Consider the following 12167-nt stretch of genomic DNA (forward strand, 5'->3'; position numbering starts at 1 on the left):
GTGAAACTATAGGAACAGAAGTTCGATCGGGGACTGCCTGGAGTGGGAGCGGACGTTACGGGCATGAGGGAACTTTCGTGGTGGTGATGCTTACCCAACTGCACAGATGCCGCACAAACACACACAAAATTCTCTCACCTAATGTAAACGGTCAACAAAAGCAACTTCAAAAACCCACCAGGGCCATCTTCCACTCATCTACTGTCAAAGCCCTGAGTCTGATGACGTTTTTTAAGGGAGCTCATGGAGAAATGGACACTCTTGTATAGGAGTAAAATCTACTAAAATTAAAATGCATAAATCCTTACTCAGCCCTAAACAATTCTTACCTGATACTTATCTGTGTGCACACTTGAATTTACTACTTTGTATACAATTAACAAATTATGTAAACCCAAATATCCATATAATGGTACACTACCCTGGGGCATCAGTGAAAATGGACTTTATGGAATGCTGAAAACAGACTGTTATCTGTTAACAGTATGTATAGCACACAAGGTTTTTGCCTTAAAAAAAAAAAAAGAGATAGTAAATCATTATACTCATTTGCTGCGTATGCTTATAAAAACTAGATACACAAGACTAAGAGCAATGATTAGTAGGAGTTGGGCCGACGAGGGGGAAATCGTCAAAGGAAGGAAAAAAGTCTGTGGCCGTAAAAGCAGAGTTGTTTCTTGTCCTCATGGTCCAGCACTGACCTGTTCGGTGATGCCCCGGGGAAATGGTGCTATTTCATACAGGTGGGTGCTGGGTGACAAGCCAGACACTAAGGAAGCTTAAAATGCTGATCCAAAACAGAGGACGTCCCATTGTAGCTGGTACCACCCTCCCAAATCCCACTCCTCTCAGGAGAGGTTCAGATCCCACAAGCTAGCTGAGTCAAACCACACCTCTAGGCAGATAAAAATTTTAAAAAAGACACAAAGGAAATGGATCAGTTATTTAATTACGTTCTTTGTAAGAAATTTAGAACACCAATTTGTGAGGGTAAACTCCATTTGTGAGAGAAAACACAGAGCGGAGGTAGCCCTGAAGCTGAGGAACAGCTTTGATCTTTGGCAGAATTTGCGAGTCCACAGCTTTCTGATCAACCTTGCGCTGCTCTGTAATCTCGTATTTCTAGGGGGAGAAAAAGAAAAGAAAATCATTTAAAAATAGGGCACAAGTACTCAATTCCCGGGGACTATTTTGATAATCTTTTCCTTGGAGAGCTGTGAAATAGTATAACCTTGTTTTTAAGTAGCTCTTTTCCTTTTGTCTACTTTAATATGTATCAAAGATAAACAAGGGTGCGAGAGCCTGGGTGGCCCAGTCAGTAAAGCATCTGAGCCTTATTTGGCTCAGGTCATCATCTCAGCATTGTGAGATCAAGCCCCATAAGGGGCTCTGAGGTGGGCATGGAGCCTGCTTAAGATTCTCTTTCCCTCTCCTTCCCAAAAAAAGGATAAACAAGGATATTGGGGGGAATGCCCAATAGAACAGTAGAGTTAGGGGCACCTGGGTGGCTCAGTCAGTTAAGCATGTCTTTGGCTCAGGTCATGATCCCAGGTTTCTGGGATGGAGCCCCGCATCGGGCTCCCTGCTCGGCGGGGAGCCTGCTTCTCCCTCTCCCTCTGCTGCTCCTCCTGCTTGTGCTCTCTCTCACTGTCAAATAAAATTTTTTTTTTAAAGATTTTATTTATTTGACAGAGAGAGACACAGCGAGAGCAGGAACACAAGCAGGGGGAGTGGGAGAGGGAGAAGCAGATGCGGGGCTCGAACCCAGGACCCTGGGATCATGACCTGAGCAGAAGGCAGACGCTTAACGACTGAGCCACCCAGGCGCCCCATCACTGTCAAATAAAATCTTAAAAGATTCTGAGCGAGCTTTCAGCTGCCATTAAGAGGCACTGAATGTAGCACCATCTGGAACGATATTATTCCCCAAATATTCCTCAGTATTAACAACTTTTCTTTGTCAATTCTTTGTGAAAACTTTTCACTCCCACCTAGGGAAGCTGGAGCTATCAGAGGCCAAGACAGAAAGAGAAGCTTACCTCTTTCTCGGTGTCGAAGATCTCACCCTCCTGGTGTCTGGGCTTGCGCAGCTTCTTCTTCTTGAAGTAAGCATCAGTGAGATGTTTGGGGATTTTCACACTGCTGATATCAATTTTGGTAGAAGTAGCAATGACGAATTTCTGGTGTGTTCTACGCAGAGGGACTCGATTGAGGGACAGAGGTCCTGGGGGGTAAAAATCAATATACTGAGGGAAAGAGAAAGCAAAGATTTAAGAACAGACTTTGGATTTAAAGAAAGCTGGCGTGTTGAATTTTCTGTTCAGCTGAAGAAATCTCAAACTGCCCTTTTACAGCCAGCATCCAGACTTTTTCAAGATCTCAGTTTGTCCAAGGCTCCCCCTTCCTCAAATCTTAAGTCACCCAAGCTGGGAGATGGCATAGTCACTCACAGACGTTGGCCAAAGCCACAGGTCCCTGACAAACTTCAACCAAGCACTGCTCTCCAGAGTGAACAGTTCACTTTTTACTTGTTTGGCAAATGTACTCTTGTTCCAAGTGGCAGACCAATTACAAGTCTTATGCAGGATCATTCCTTGGGGTTAACAGCCAACCATTCTGCACTTGGTGCTATGTGGCCACACAAAATTTAAATACCTGCTCCCTTAGAACTCAGGTATATGCAAGACAATAAAATGGGGCACATAATCTCACAATACTGGAACTTTCATGTAGGTGGGAGCAAAAGTACATTTAAAAATGCCAAGTTTCAGGGGCACCTGGGTGGCTCAGTCGTTAAGTGTCTGCCTTTGGTTCAGGTCATGATCCCGGGGTCCTGGGATCGAGCCCTGCATCGGGCTCCCTGCTCGGCGGGAAGCCTGCTTCTCCCTCTCCCACTCCCCCCTGCTTGTGTTCCCTCTCTCGCTGTGTCTCTGTCAAATAAATAAAATCTTTAAATAAATAAGTAAGTTTAAGCCAAATTTCAGAGAAATATAAAATCCAAGGATTTTCTTACCGGTCACAAGTAGCAAGCCACTGCTCAGTTGCTTCAGGAAAACTACCCTCTGTAAATTAAACAGACATGTCAGACATCCTTGTGATTAAAAAAAAAAGACTTCTAGGGCGCCTGGGTGGCTCAGTTGGTTAAGCAACTGCCTTCGGCTCAGGTCATGATCCTGGAGTCCCGGGATCGAGTCCCACATCAGGCTCCCTGCTCAGCAGGGAGTCTGCTTCTCCCTCTGACCCTACTCCCTCTCATGTTCTCTGTCTCTCATCCTCTCTCTCGCAAATAAATAAAATCTTAAAAAAAAAAAAAAAAAAAGACTTCTAAATGAATCAAATCATAGGCTTCTAAATTTGGCAAAGGAAATTTCTCAGTATGTATCTGCTCAGCAACTCTGGAATCAAATATACCAAACTACCAACAGGGGTGACCCTTGGATATGAGCACTATTTTTGTGTGCTTGTTTATAATGAGCAACGATTACTTCTAACAATAAAAAAATTAACATTCTTTAACTCAGTAGTTCTATCCCTGCAAAACTATTGTAAGGAAATAACTGAAAAATATAAATACTTTTGGGTTACAGGGACATCTAAATCATCTGTAGTAAGTATTCCCACCAGCGGGAAATGGTAATTTATTGTACACTATGGACTAAACACATTATGCCAGTGACTGGGCTATTGGTTGTTACACACTCACTCCCCACCAGCCCCCCTGCGAACTACAGTTACCATAGGCAAATAAAGAAACTCCACCCAGAGTGTGAACAAGTTATCATCAAGCACCTTGGCACCTGAGCTGACGGGTCTGCTCTGCTCACCTTGCCTCTGTGGCGCCCAGTGAGGATGATCAAAATGGTCCCGGGAGTGATACTAGCTCGCAGCTTTCTCACGTGCTGACTGAAAGGTTTTTTGCCGTGGCTCAACAGCTTTCGAGGCACATCTTCAGTAGGGTAATACCTAGGCTGTAAGGAATCCATAGGTCCCACTTATACACAAGAGGAAATCCATTTAACTAAAGGAACTGTGTGGTCAGGCAAAGCAGAAAGCATCAAGCAGGGCACCTGGGTGGCTCAGGTGGTTAAGCGTCTGCCTTCGGCTCAGATCATGATCCTGGAGTCCCGGGATCGAGTCCCACATCCGGCTCCTGGCTCAGCGGGGAGCCTGCTTCTCCCTCTGACCCCCTCCCCTCTCATACTGTCTCTCTCTCTCTAATAAATAAATAAAATCTTAAAAAAAAAAAAAAAAGAATCAAGCAAGTTACCTTTGTAGACTTGGGATTAAACCAAACTTTGGAATTAGACAAGCCCTCATACACTGTCCTACCATCACACACTGTGGTATAACAGTGATTCTCAAGCTCTCCTGGGCTCCCTGACCTTAACCTAAACTGTACTTCTCCAGAAACATGTCTGACACATATTTTGGAGATTATGAAGGAGGCATGGCTTGTTCTTCCACTGTATTCACATCCTCCACATTAACGTACATCACTACCATGTCATGCACAAAGAAAAACAAAACACAGCTCAGATCAGGACCACCAGTTCATTTATTGTAAAACCAGGACCCCACACAAAGACTATTAAGTATATGACAAGTAACTCACAATAACCTCCTGCTCTGACCACAAACATTAGTTCCTAATAGAAAAACCAGGCCCACAAAAACAGTGACAAGGAATCGAAGCGCCACTTCCCCTCTGGGGCAGTGGTTTTCAACTGTGATGACCATAACACATCTGGGAATATTTCCCTAACGGAAATTAGAGAGCAAACGCTGAGGAAGTGTTGGGTCTTGTGCGGGATAGATGAGCCAAGCAACAGTGCTCTGGTACACGGCGGTTCTACAGGCCTGGCAGCACCTGAGAATTCATGCCCCTCTTAACTCTCACCACACTGTGGGGCAGACCTTTATTCCTGCTCTACAGGCGAAGAAACGAAAGCGCAGAAAAGCAACTCTACTTAAGATCAAACAACAAATATTTACGGGGCCTGGCTGTAAACCCAGAATCCTCCATTAGTGATTCTCTGGCCAATACAAACTTCTAAAACCCGAGAACACAAAAAACCCCTCACTGTATTCAGCAATCAAGCTTCCCGTTTACGGTCTCTTCCAGATCTTACCATTTTGCGAAGTTTAACCACTCGGGTACCACCATTCTTGTCACCACCAACTGGTTTTGTGACAGTAGCAAGAACTTTCTCCTTCTTTTTCTTTTCAACCTATCAGGACACAAACGCATCAAAGTCAGAGGCAGACAAAAATTTCTAAGGTGAAGACCTAAGTCGCGGTCAGCGATTCTCCTCATCCCTCACCCTGGATTTAGCTGCCGAATACTTCCTCTTGTACATGGCCTTTCTGGAATACATAGCCGATCGGGAATATCTGCCAATTCCTCTGACAAGTACAGGGTTTCGGCTGCAGTGGGGCTTCCCCTTCTTTGGCGTTTTAGCCTTGGGGTTACCCTTCTTAGCCTTGCCACCGGCGTCAGCCTTCTTAGCTTCAGGTTTCTTCTCCTTAGTATCCGGCTTCTCAGCTTTTTCGCCCGCCATCTATCAGTACACACATTAAAATAAAAAGAAACGTATTTCACCATTTATCCCATGACAAAGCAGTGTCTAAACAGTACATCGATAGGCTTCCGAGGCGACGAACCCTCACCCTCTCCCCCCAAGTAGCTGTAACATCCTTTCATCCCTCCCCTTAAGATCCCAAGCCACACACATCTGCAATAACCCTCAGAGTGGCTAATTTATAAGAATCGGAAGAGATCTTACATCTGTTTGCTACATATTTAGTGGTCTGAAGTCCCTATTCCATTCGTTCACTATTCCGGTTTTGTGGACATCTTAGCAAACTGCCATAGCTATGAAGCAGCGAGGAGGGACCCCGAAACCGTTGGCTTCCAGGCCTTTTGCGCTTTTCAGCCTGCTGTCTCATTCAAGAAATTCGGCGTAGGAGCCGAGCACACACTAACATCCAGCCCAAACTCAGGCCAGACTGAAAAGCGCAAAGCCAAGAGGCGACTTCCGGTCGCAGACGTGGGAAGAAGGCAAAGTAGCGCTTGGTCTCAGCCCCAAAGCTCAACGTGGCTCAAACAAACCCAGCGGTCTCTTTTGGAACCTGAACCCGCGATTCCGGAGCGCGCGCCGTCATCCTGGTCCCTGCGGCCCCACCACCCCGCTACGGATCCCCAGAAGGGCCCTGTATCCCCAGCCCAGAAGGGTGGCAAGCAGCCGGGAGCTCCGGAGCCTCTTCGGCACTCCACCTCACCCTCTTCGTGCCCCTGCGCAAACCCCGGCGAGATAAAGGAAGCGTTTGGGAGGCCTCTCAGTTGACCCGGAGCATGTCCGACCCCTGCAGGTGTCCACTTGACACCCTCCTGATTCGGATGGCGAAGGATTGGGGATCCCGATATCGAGTCTTCCACCGAGGACCCGCCATTCTTACCTTGCAAGATGGGAAAGAGAACTAAGGTCCCGGCTTCCGGTCTATAAGGAATCACGGGCGGTGTTGAATCTCACTTCCTTCCGGATCTGGGGCATTATGGGAAATGTAGTTTCCCCTCCTTTGACAGACACCCCCCCCCCCCCCCGCCCCCGCCATGGAGAGCTCTTTCTTCTTCTAAGAGGCAAAAGCGAAGAACATTTTGGAAATGTTTCACTTTATAGAACAATAAAATTCTCAAAATATTTTTGGAAGCCGACATAAATTACAGCTTTTTATTTTGCTTACTAAGGACATTAGAAAGGACTACCATTTTCAATGTAAGTAGGGAGAGAGAGATGAAAGACAAATCTGCAAATAAAGTGAAATCTTTCCTATGAAAGGCTAGTTGGGAACCTTCCATGGACGTTTTCTCTGCAGTTAACTTAATGCCTACATCCCAGACTATAGCCTGTGCTCAATGGCGAAGAGTCAGAAAAGATAGAATTAAAATAAGTAAAATAGGGGTGCCTGGCTGGTTCAGTTGGTAGAGCATGTAACTCTTGATCTTGGGGTTGATGAGGTCGAGCCCCACATTGGGTGTAGAGATTACTTAAAATAAAATCTTTTTAAAGGGCTCAGTTGGTTAAGCAGCTGCCTTCAGCTCAGGTCATGATCCTGGAGTCCAGGATCGAGTCCCACATCAGGCTCCCTGCTCAGCAGAGAGTCTGCTTCTCCCTCTGAGCCTCCCCGCTCTCATGCTCTCTCTCTCTCATTCTCTCTCTCTCACATAAATAAATAAAATCTTTAAAATAAAATAAAATAAAATGAATAAAATATATTCTTGCTCTCAAAGAACACACATTCAAAGGAAAAACAAACAGAAAAAAATGAATAATCATAAGCTATTTCTTCTGGGAGATTTTGGAAAGTTTTGCGAAAGAGTTGGGTTTTGTGTTGGATTTGGAAGGATAAATACAAATTTGGCAGGTGAAAGTGGTAATTGGAAGAATAAATGCAAGAGGCATGGAAACATAAGAGGATTGCTGTTCATCCATTCTACAAGCATTTCTGGCTACTTTGTACTTCATTTCATTTCTTCTCTTTTGGAAGTTTCCTTTTATTTTATTTATCAAAGTATAGTTGACACACAATGTTACATTAGGTTCAGGTGTTGTACTCCTTTCTTCATTTCTTCTTTTTTTTTTAAGATTTAATTTAATTTATTTATTTGAGGGAGAGAGCATGAGTTGGGGGAGGAGCAAAGGGAGAGGGAGAAGCAGACACCCCACTGAGCAGGACGCTCCACATGGGCTTGATCCCATGACTCTGAGATCATGACCTAAGCTGAAATCAAAAGTCAGACACTTAACCAACTGAGCCACCCAGGCACCCCCAGTTTCTTCATTTCTAAAATGAGGATAACAATATTACCTGCCGGGGCACCTTGGTAGCTCATTCGGTTAAGCATCTGCCTTCGACTCAGCTCATGATCTCAGGGTCCTGGGATGGAGCCTTGTGTGGGGCTTCCTGCTCAGGCAGGAGTCTTCTTCTTCCTCTCCCTCTGTCCCTACCCGTGCTCGTGGGCACGCGTGCTCATTGATGTTTTTTCTCTCTCTCAAATAAATAAATATAACCTTAAAAAAGAAAAAACAGGGTGCCTGGGTGGCTCAGTCGTTAAACGTCTGCCTTCGGCTCAGGTCATGATCCCAGGGTCCTGGGATCGAGCCTCGCATCGGGCTCCCTGCTCAGTGGGGAGTCTGCTTCTCCCTCTCCCACTCCCCCTGCTTGTGTTCCCTCTCTCGCTGTGTCTCTCTCTGTCAAATAAATAAATAAAATATTTAAAAAAGAAAAAGAAGGGGCGCCTGGGTGGCTCAGTTGGTTAAGTGACTGCCTTCGGCTCAGGTCATGATCCTGGAGTCCCGGGATCGAGTCCTGCATCGGGCTCCCTGCTCAGCAGGGAGTCTGCTTCTCCCTCTGACCCTCCTCCCTCTCATGCTCTCTGTCTCTCATTCTCTCTGTCTCAAATAAATAAATAAAATCTTTAAAAAAAAAAAGAAAAGAAAAAGAAAAAACAATATTCCCTGCCCCACAGTGTTGTTGGGAAGATTAAATAAGTCACTATAGACAAAATCACGAAGAACAGTATTTGATGCACGGTAAGTGCTAGTGTTAGTTTTTCTTATCATCACCTGCCCCCAAGCATGACACCACTGTCATCAACATCAACATCATAGTTGTTGGTGAGATCCTACTAGATCCCAAATATTCTGCTAATGTTTGTGTACTGGGGATAATAAAAACAATATTGTATGCTATGTGGTTAGAACAGTGTTACGTGCCTTGCTTTATTTCATTCAATCCTCTCAACAACCTATGAAGGATACTGTTATGAGGAATTTGGGGCTCAAAGAGGTTGAGTAACTTATTCATAACATGGATCTGATTTCAGAGATTTCACTTTTAACCATCCATATAAAAAGATTAAAAAGATGACAAATGAAGATGAATAAGAGAGTTCTTTGCTCATATTAGAATTAAGAAGAAGAATACTTATTACCTTTGGAAAATAAACAAAACACTATATCTTACAGTTTTTTACTTCATTCAAGCCCTTAAGGCAACATGTCCACGTATGTGACACCTTTTGGCTTGAATTTTCCATTCTCTTTCATTTGCTTGTTCCTGGTGGTGAGAGCTTTTCACCTTGATTTTCTTCACCTTGATTTTCTGCTTTGTGGCTGTGTTCCCTGGGAATCATGTAGCCTTTTCCCATTCTGGATGACTGAAGATACAAATATAGTGATCTCCAAAGGCCTCAAAGATTTCCGTGGATCCTTTCAGACTACAGTGAATGCAGACTGGCTATGCTTGCTGAAACATGTGGGTTCTAAACGAGTCTGTCTTCCTTCCATACAAATTAAGGATGAGTGTGATCCTAATAGGCTGTATTTTATGCCAGTGTATGATTATTCACTGTCCAAGCCTGTAATATTCCCTAGGAAAAGCTTGGGCACTGCTCTTTTTTTAAGAATGGAAGTGTCAGCAGCTTTACTTGTTCAGCCTCCTGAGCAAAACACCTCCTAGAAACAGCTGCTTCAGAAAATGTATTGGAAAAAAGAAAATGTACTGGAATGAAGGAAGTGCAGAGTTGCTCACTTAAGCCCCTAAAAAAATTAACAATTTCATAAACTTTCACGTAGTAAATACACCAATGTATTTGTTAAACGACCAGCCATTGAAATAAAAACATAAATGAACCCCCTCTTGTGTTTCGTTGTGGTACTGCAAAATTTACCCTTCGTTACTTGGACAAAATATTGTCAACATATTAGTTATAAAGTAAACTTTATTATCAAGCACCTAGTTTTGTCATATGTAAAATGTTCTTAAATTTGCTCAGTGCTTCATTAATTGCAAAGCAGACATTTTTGCAGACACTAAATCATTTTAAGCCTCAGGGCAACCTCACTGTGAAGTAGGAATTTTTTTTAAAGATTCTATTTATTTATTATTTTGGGGGGGAGGGGCAGAGAGGAAGGGAGAGGGACTAGCAGACTCCACGCTGAGTGCAAAGTCCCACATGGGGCTCCAAGCGGGGCTCCATCCCACGACCCGAGATCATGATCTGAGCCAAAATCAAGAGCCAGATCCTCGACCAACTGAGCCATTCAGGTACCCTTGAAGTAGGAATTTAAGGTGAAAGAACTGAAACTCATTTATAATAAATGATTTATCCAATGTCACACAGATACATTGAATCCTACTTCTTGGTGCCACAGAAAGACAGAAAATCAGCAGACAGTTGTGCTGCAGAGAGGGTACTGACCTTGGAACCTGGAGCTCACTTGATATATGATCTTACGATAAGCTTCTGCACATGAGTTTTCTTGTTTATAAAATGGGGATGGGATGGGGCATTGCCTGGCTGGCTCAGTCAGTTAAGTGTCTGCCTTCTGCTCAGGTCATGATCTTGGGGTCCTGGGATAAAGCCCCACGTTGGGCTCCCTGCTCAGCGTGGAGTCGGTTTCTCCCTCGCCCTCTGCCCCCCCTCATGCTCTCTCTCTCACTCAAATAAATAAATAAAATCTTTAAAAAATATATAAAATGGGAACGATATTGACAACATTGATAAAACCTCCCTAAGTCAAGATCAAAATATGATTCACTCATTCACTCAATTTTCTCGATAAAAAGTTCATGGGAGTGCGCCTGGGTGTCTCAGTTGGTTAAGCATCCAACTCTTGGTTTTGGCTCAGGTCATGATCTCATGCGTCATGAGATTGAGCTCTGTGTCAGGCTCTGCACTCAGCTGGGAGTCTGCTTGAAGATTCTCTTCCTCTGCCCTTAACCCAATCACTTTCTCTCCCTCTCTCTCTCTCAAATGAATAAATCTAAAAAAAAAAAAAAAAGAAAAAGAAAGAAAGGAGCGCCTGGCTCAGTCAGTTAAGCATCTACCTTCCACTCAGGTCATGATTCCAGGGTCTTGGGATTGAGCCCCATGTCAGGCTCCCTGCTCAGCAGGGAGTCTGCTCCTCCCTCTCCATCCGCCCCTCCACCAAATCGTTCTTTCTCTCTCTCCCTCTCAAATAAATAAATAAAATCTTTTAAAAAAATAAAAAGAAAGAAAGTTCATGAAGGGGTGCCTGGCTGGCTCAGTTGATAGAGCATGGGACTCGATCTTGGGGTTGTGAATTTGAGCCCCATGTTGGGTGTAGAGATTACTTAAAAATAATTTTTTTTTTAAGATTATTTATTTATTTATTTGACAGAGAGAGACACAGTGAGAGAAGGAAAACAAGCTGGGGGAGTGGGAGAGAGAGAAGCAGGCCTCCTGCTGAGCAGGGAGCCCAATGCGGGTTTCAATCCCAGGACCCCGGGATCATGACATGAGCCGAAGGCAGACACTTAACCGACTGAGCCACCCAGGCGCCCCAAAAATAAAATCTTAAAAAAAATAAAGAAGAGTGCCTGGGTGGCTCAGTTATTAGGCATCTACCTTCGGCTCGGGTCATGATCTCAGGGTCCTGGGATCAAGCCCCGCATCAGGCTCCCTGCTCAGCCGGACGCCTGCTTCTGGACAAACAGAAACGAAAAGAATTTGTGATCACCAAACCAGCCCTACAAGAAATATTAAAAGGGATCCTTTGAGCTAAGAGAGAGCCCAAAAGTAACATAGACCAGAAAGGAAGAGAGTTCATGGAAACACTATTTTCAGTACAACTCCCCACCCCCAAATCCTAGAAATAATTTGAATGTCCATTAACATAGAAATAGACTAAAAAATGTATATCCCTTCTACAGAATATTATGTAGCTCTGGGAAAGAATGACTTACATCTAAGTGTGTTGTCAAGTACAGTAGCATTAGCCAAATGTGGTTATGGAGCACTGGAAATGTAGCCACATCACATTAAGATGTGCTGTAAGGGTAAAATACACATTGGACTTTGAAGGCTTAATAAGAAAAAAAAGAATGTAAGATATCTCATTAATTTTAATTCTCAATAATTTTGATTATGTGTTGAATGATAATACCTTGATATATAGGGGTAAACATATTTGCACTGATTTCACCTCTTTTTACTTTTTTAAGTGTGAATACCCTAACCTTTAATACTACATATATGGCTCACATTATATTTGTATTGGACAAAAATGCTGGTCTAGGGGTATTCACTACATATGAAGAGAAAAAATTAAGTCACAAATATATATAATCTTTGTGATTATATA

General features: G+C 43.7%; 1 protein-coding gene across 3 annotated transcripts; it reads right to left on the reverse strand.

Moving 5' to 3' along the window:
• Nucleotides 1–929: 929 nt before the first annotated feature.
• Nucleotides 930–6516, reverse strand: RPL6 (ribosomal protein L6). Of its 3 annotated transcripts, none has more exons than XM_045887610.3 (7): nt 6457–6515; nt 5322–5558; nt 5130–5228; nt 3825–3968; nt 3014–3062; nt 2040–2224; nt 930–1122 (listed from the first exon to the last, which is right to left on the reverse strand). In XM_045887610.3, the coding sequence occupies exons 2-7, from the start codon at nt 5556–5558 to the stop codon at nt 970–972; spliced, it is 867 nt and encodes a 288-aa protein (XP_045743566.1). In that variant the 5' UTR covers nt 6457–6515; the 3' UTR covers nt 930–969. The 3 variants fall into 3 exon arrangements, with proteins under 3 accessions (XP_045743566.1, XP_064434477.1, XP_045743567.1); XM_064578407.1 differs by lacking the exon at nt 6457–6515 and adding an exon at nt 6280–6409; XM_045887611.3 differs by lacking the exon at nt 3825–3968 and having other exon boundaries at nt 6457–6516.
• Nucleotides 6517–12167: the final 5651 nt, after the last annotated feature.

The sequence above is a fragment of the Mirounga angustirostris genome, unplaced genomic scaffold (assembly GCF_029215605.1).
Source record: "Mirounga angustirostris isolate CCGP_5_RB_7025 unplaced genomic scaffold, mMirAng1.0.hap1 SCAF_14, whole genome shotgun sequence".
Taxonomy (NCBI): Eukaryota; Metazoa; Chordata; class Mammalia; order Carnivora; family Phocidae; genus Mirounga; species Mirounga angustirostris.